The sequence below is a fragment of the Tupaia chinensis genome, unplaced genomic scaffold (assembly GCF_000334495.1).
Source record: "Tupaia chinensis unplaced genomic scaffold, TupChi_1.0 Scaffold000161_1, whole genome shotgun sequence".
Lineage (NCBI taxonomy): Eukaryota > Metazoa > Chordata > Mammalia > Scandentia > Tupaiidae > Tupaia > Tupaia belangeri.
Genome location: NW_006159632.1, coordinates 3538700 through 3545767, shown reverse-complemented (window position 1 = coordinate 3545767; position 7068 = coordinate 3538700). Strand labels below are relative to the sequence as shown.

The following is a 7068-nucleotide window of genomic DNA, read 5'->3' as shown; positions in this document are numbered from 1 at the left end:
GACGCCCGGGGGCAGCGGGCGAGGCTCCCCCTGTGCAACAGAGGCGGGCAGCGAGTGGGGGACATCGCGCTGGCTTTCCGCCTGACAGACCTGGGCAGCGGCCTCCCGGGCCGTCCTGGGCGACCCGCCGCCTCTACCTCCATCTCCACCAGAGAGGTCAGCGCCCGGACTCCGCAGGGAGCACCGCGACCACAGCGGTCAGCCTCAGAGCCAGGCCCGGGAGATGCCGAGGGGCCTCTACGGGCATCACAGAGTGCAAGGGCGCAGCCGAACTTGAAAGACACCGTTTTCCCCAGCAGGGCCGATTCCGATGACGTGGCTACTGCAGAGAATGGCAAAACCAGCCCTGCGTTTCCTTGTTCAGATGCCAGCAGTGGGAGGAGTGTGAGCCCCTTACAGAAGGAAGGCGCAGAGTTGGACATTGAAACCAACACGTTTTGCCCTCCTCCGCTGTATTACACTCATTGCACCCAAGAAAAGACGCCGCCTGCGCAGTGTAAAATCACCATTGAGCCGCAGACAAGTGTACCTGAAGAACTGGATGGTGATTTTCTGGAAGAAAAACTTGTTCAGCCCTCAACTCATAGGAATCCCCTAAAACCTGCAGATCCTGCAACACATGAGAGCCCCCCGATGCTTATAAATCCTCCACATACTCAAGATTCAGGAGCAACAAGTCAAACTACACATCACCCTCAAACTGAGGAAAATAGAATGAATATAGTAAGGCAGCTGCCTTTGCTAAATGCTCTGTTAGTTGAGTTGTCCTTGTTATGCAATCAGCCCATGACAAGTCCTGCTCATGTCCATCCTCAGTTAGCCTGGCTATATAGAACAGAGGAAAAGAAGACCTTAGAATCTTCTGCTAAATCTACAAATCAGTCTGAATCTAAGAAGGATAAACATTCTATGGGGGACCGTGAAAAGTCAGAGAGTCTTCAGTATAAAAAGGACCAGGTTGAAAACCTTAAGAAAGGTAAACATACTGAAAGAAACAGTGGTACCTACCCAAAAAGAGTTAAAAGGGGGAAGCTACTTTTTGGCTTAACAAATACACTAAGACTACGCTTAAAACAAACAAATCCTGATATGCTGGTTGTACATGAAAAAAGAGAAGAGTATAGAAAAAAGCAAGTGCAAGCGTTGAGTACAAAATTCAGAATCCCATCACCCAAGGCTAAAGTATTAAGTTTTGTGGAACAAAGCCGGAAGCCATATGAACTGCCTAAAGATAAGTATTTAGATTCTGATTCATCTTTTGCTGAAAACAGTGATACTTCAAGACAGACAAGTGGAGGTTTTGATGATCCCAGCACAACTAAAACAAAGCTGAAATGTGGAAGTGAAAAGACTGTTGATTCTGGTGGAAATAGAACTAGTAAATGTTCATTGGAGGAAATTGTGAGTCCTATAGATTCCATTGTTCCAGCAAACTTTACTCATACAAATATTTTGGGAGAAAAAGTAGACATGAAAGTCCAGAGTCCGTTTGTTTTCCCACAGGACAATATTGACAGAACTGTACTAGGTAAAGAAATAGGTGATGGGCAGGTCGTGAACACAGGTGCTGGTATAAGTGAAAATAGAACGAGGAAAAATAGTTGCTGTGAAAGCATCTCAGAACTGAAGTACTCAGATGACTTCACTAGCTCATGCTACTCTGAAGATTTCTGTACCCCTGAGGATGCCAGCAGTTTACAAGCTCATGATTGCAGTCCAGAAGCAGAAAATGCAACGCATAGTCAGCATATGAGCAATTCTAGTGAAGCAAGATTGTCCATAAGGAAAAATAATAGTGGAAGGAGTTCTGTTCTTAGTCCACCCTTTTCAGCTGGATCACCAGTACTCTCTCATAAAAGATCTCATATTTCAAAGACTGAGGATAAAAGTGTGGAGGAAGCATTTAGTATCTCTACCAGTGATTTATCTTCATCACACTGCAATGAGGAAAAAGAAAACCAGATAAAGCAAAATGGTATGCATAATTCTAAGAGAGATCAAGACATCTTGACAAGAACTGGTTGCAAGTCTTTAGAAAAAAGCCTGTCCCCAAGGACATCTCAAGTGAGCTCTTATCTGCCATCAAATTTGTCAGAATTAGAGCTTAACGTTTGGGATAGCAGTACATCAGATCACTTCGACGAAGACGATGATGTTGGTTCACTAAGTATTTCCAAGCAATGCAAAGATATTTGTGAATTAGTAATAAATAAACTTCCAGGATATACAGTGTAAAAATAATGTTCTTTAAAAAACATTTTCAACAAGCAATGTGTACTGTTAGTGAAGAAAATTTATGACTATTTTAGTACATAAATTATGTGGATAATTTCTTTTAAGAAATTTGTTATTTTGATGTTTAAATAGTATACTGTCATAAAGTCTGAAAACATTGATCATGAAATCACTCTATAACCTAGGTAAGATTCTAAATAGCCCTGTAATCTTAAAAATAAAGTATTTTTCTGAACTGTCTGTCTTAAAGGATCTATCCTAAAACTTAAAGTATTTAAGTTATTATTAAAGTTATTCTAAAGTTAACTTTTTGCACATCATTGAGAAAAGGCTACTGATACTCTCAAATTTTAATGAGAATAAATCATTTAACAAATGTAGAAGATTTACTGTGCGAAGTGCAGAAAGGTACAAAATGAGCTAAGAAATAGCCCCTGCTGTTGTAAGAGCTTAACAGTTTAATGTGGGTAAGTCTTCCCTGACACTGATATAGCCCCTGTCACCAACAGGCAGTCTCTTTTGTATACTATCATAGTGCTCTATAATTTTTTATTAACTACAACTTGTATGATTACTTGATTAATGATTATCTCCCTCTGGGCTTGAGTTTTCTGAGGGAAGTGACCATATATGGTTTGCACAACCTTATATTTTTAGTATCCTGCACAGTCCTTGGCATTTGGTTGAGGTGCAATAAAAGCATTCATTGAACAAATGGCTGAAGACCAGGCATTTAAAATGCCTAATGGGAGGGTATAAAATTAAGCGGTGTAAACAAGCAAAAAACTTGAAAAGAAACCTGCAGACAGTGCACATTGGAGACGTGTTCGTGATATTTTTGTTTGTGGATATAAATAGCCTTCATTGTGCTCTGAAGTATTTGACAAGAACTAAAAACGTGTCTACCTATATTCTTTTTTGTGTGAGTTCAGCTTACTGTTCATTTCAAGTCAGTAGTATGCATGAACATTTTTATGAAGTCTACTGATCACTTCTTTATAATTTACTCCATTGGTTTTGTGATTAGACCTTATTCTTATATTTACATTTTTTTCTAGCTGTGTTATACATTTTTTCTTTTACTTTATAATATGTCTAATATTTTTAGATATAAGAGGTGAAGTCCTAATTTTCCTTTTCTTAGAAGTAATCAATTAGATAGACATTACCTTCTGAATGATCATAATAGATTAGATTTGCATAGATGATAAGAAAAGAGGATTTGGGGGGAATAATATGAATGAAATAATGATGAGAATGAGCATGATATTCGTGGGACAGTGAAAATAGCTTGATTAGAATAATAGATTCATGCTACAGAGTGGTAGGGGAAAGAAGTGTTGAATAAATAAAGCCCCAGATTGTGAAGAGCCCTGAATGCCAAACTTACTAATGAAGTTCTAAGCAACAGGAACAATAGGCTATTATAGGTTATAAACAAGCACCAATAAGTAGTCATGACAGTTTGAATATTTCTGGCACAGGAATAATGCCATTAAAAGTTTTGAAAGTTGTTTTTTGTTTTGTTTTTTGTTTGTTTTTTTCTTTTGAAAGGTTTTGCCTTAGGGTGTGTGCACTTGCTGGAGTGAGAGTGAGACAGAGAAACTGAGAAATCACCTCCCCAGGGGGAATGGCCAGGCTGCAATCTCTTCTCCATTCTCTTCCCAGGATCTTGGGCGCACATGCACACATGCCCGGTGTGAGTTTCAAGCTGCCAGGACTGGGACTCAAACTGTGGTCAATCATGTTGGAGTCCAGGGACATAACTGCTACACCATCTGCTGGCCCTGAAAAAGAGTTTTTTAATGGCTATTGGCCATGATCTTAATTTTATAAAAATATGAACCCTATATCTCACAAACTCAAAATAATGCCAGGTACTATAGCTAAATATTGAAATGACATAACTGAATTGTTCAATAGAAAACTATAAGAAATATCAGAATCATCAAAAAAATGATTCCTTAAAAAACTGTTTGAGAATAAGTCATTGTCTACGGTGAGAGTAGGCGAGGAAATAATGTGTCTAAGGTACAAGGACCAAAGAATGAATGCACTTATAAAACTGAGCAGAAAAATATGCTTTTCTTTGAGTTACTCAACAAAATACTTATTTCTGTCATTGCAGTATTGGTTTTTCTGGCTTAATTCCAGTAAAAATACTTGTTTTCATGTAGTTAGTTCTTCCTATCTGCATTCTTCAAATTTTGTTTCATGTTTTAATTCTGTCATCAATAAGCTATTAAAGGATTTCACAATAGACAACTACTCTTGAAGCCTTATTTGATCTCTGTAATTGATTATTGAAATATGAAATAGTATTATATTTCAAATAAGGGAGACCTGTCATTTCATTGTCAAACTAAGCCATTGCAATCCAGTATTTCTGAATAGCATGGGTATCTAAACTGCTGTAGACAAAGCTAAATGGGAGAAGGTCAGAGAAGCAAAGTGAGATACAAATGATGGCAGGACCTACTTCGAAGTAGTCCTCATGCTTTCAGTTTAAGAGGTAACTGTCAATAATAAGTTCTTTGAACTGTTGCCATAACTATTCTTAGAGGACTGTACAGATGCACACAAGATGTGCATTTTTTACTTCTTTTTCTCCCAGTCCTACATGGTATTGATCACATCTTCAGATATGTTCAGAAAACAATAATACTGAATTTCTGTCATGTACTTTTTGTGGCTTTCTTTCAAGAGCTACCCCTTTAACATTGCAGTTAATTCATATTTTTATTCATGTACAAGCAGTGAATTTATTATGGAGTTATACTCAGGAACCAGACTTTAATTTGAAACAAACTTATAAGTCAAGATCATAAATTAAAAACAACTTTTCCTTTTACATTGTGTTGTTGGCAAAGCAAAGACCTTTCATAGTAAAAGAACATATAAATAAGATAAAACAATATTTAAATTTGTCAAATTAAACTTACTGGGCCTAAAGAAATAGTCATTCTTCAGGGTATTTATGTTTTAATTCGGATTAAAATAGCTAGGGGCTGTACGAGATGACAGTATGTGAGCTGAGATTTGCTGGATACTTTTCAACCTGAAACAATGTGAGGAAAATCTACTTGGTCAAAGACCAAGGTGTCCTTCCTGACTTTCCCTAGGGACTTATCTGCCATGCCAGGAAGCAGCAGACTTCAGAATGAGCATCATTGGGCTGGAGAGCCAAGTCATAGTAGAGGGAGTGCCGGTTCTGAGCATTTCTACCTCTACTGCACTAATAATCTATATTCTAGAATAACAGAAAACTTAGATAAGCGTTTTTGCTTCAAAAATGTATACTAGAGAAAGATCATAGTCTTTTTCCCCAAAAAATCCACTGAAATGACAGTAGAGATAAAAAAACAAGAATGAACCCCTAGTGACCCTGACGGAGAAAAATACTGATGATGGACCAGACAGTTTGAGAACTCCTGGAAGATATTAAGCAGATAGGATGAAGCTGATGAAAACAAAAACAAAAACCTGATTAGAAACCCACTCTTTTTTTTTTTTTTTTTTTTTTTTGGAGAGGTTTTTCGCTATAGGGCACGTGCGCTCACCAGACAGAGACAGAGAGACAGAAAGCGAGAAATCACCCTCCCAGGGGGGATGGTCACACCGCAATCCCTTCTCCTCCATTCTCCTCTCGGGATCATGGGCACGCACGCACACGCGCCCGGCGTGAGTTTTAAGCCACCAGGTCCGGGACACGAACCGCAGTTGACTACGTGGGAGTCCAGCGACATAGCCATTACTCTAACTACTGGTTCCCCTAGAAACCCACTCTTCAACATAGCCCCATGATGCTCCTGGACAAATGAGAAGACTTCCTAACACAGCCCCAGATAAACAAGCTCAGACAGCAGGGCGTGGGAGAGGAGCAGGCCCAGGACACCTGAAGGTGCGAGAACCTTGAATACAATGGAGAAGCAGGTCTGGGCTCAGGACTCTCTACCTGAAAGGGTGTTGAGACCATTGAGAAAAACCAGTACTTTTTGCTTTTGACACCAAAACATACGTTCGATCTGTGTCTTGATTTTACTGGGGAGACTGCTAGTACTCGCAGCCAATTACAGTCATCTAAGCCTGGTCTTTGGAGACAGAGGAATAGCATTTGCTTCCTTGATTATTTTATTTCTTAGAGACAATTCCTTCATTAGACGGTTGGTTTTAGGATTCAAATCAAATAACTCACCGAGCATATAAGGCGGAGTGTGACTGTTGGGGACTATACTTAATGATATTACAGAGAATGTACCTTTGTATCTGTACTCCTGCCCTGGGGGATGAACTTTCAATGAAAACTTCATTCAGGAAATAACTTCCTTCCAAAGGTTTAAACGACTTCTCCACAGCGCATCAAGGCAAAGAAGTCCATGGAGACAACACAAGGAACTGGAAGGCTTCTGGCCATGGAGGGAGACTGTTCAGGTCAGAGGGGAGCCACCAAAAGGGGCAGAAAGAACTCTTCTCAGGAGATTTAGCAAAGTTGGGCCTCTAGCTTTGTGCAGAGCGCTGGGGGCAGGGAACAGAAACCTACTGTTCAGTAAGGAAAGGGATTCTGAGTAAGGGCATACGGAAAGACAAAATTCTCTAAAATAGTAAAAGCAACATATTCATACAGGGAAGTGTGCCGTTTCCTGCAGACCTAGTTAAGTGGCTCCTTCTAAGACCTCCCCAAAGCTTTCCCCATCCGAGTAAATGTCTTTCCATAACAGGTACACAAACACGTTTGTTCTTGCCTTTAAATATTGTGCAGATGGCGTTGGGATGAAGGGAGAAAGAGCTGCCATATTAAAACAGCCGGAAGGTTATAGGATGAGTTGGGAAGGA

At 39.7% G+C, this 7068-nt stretch overlaps 1 protein-coding gene across 1 annotated transcript in view; it reads left to right on the top strand.

Annotated features, from left to right (window-relative positions):
• The window catches only part of MAP10 (microtubule associated protein 10), a 4905-nt gene extending 1102 nt beyond the window's left edge, over positions 1-3803 (top strand). Inside the window, exon 3 of the mRNA XM_014586799.2 lies at positions 16-3803. Coding sequence (XP_014442285.2) covers positions 16-2235 — 2220 coding nt within the window. The 3' untranslated portion in view covers positions 2236-3803. The remainder of the gene's footprint in view (positions 1-15) is intronic.
• Positions 3804-7068: the final 3265 nt, after the last annotated feature.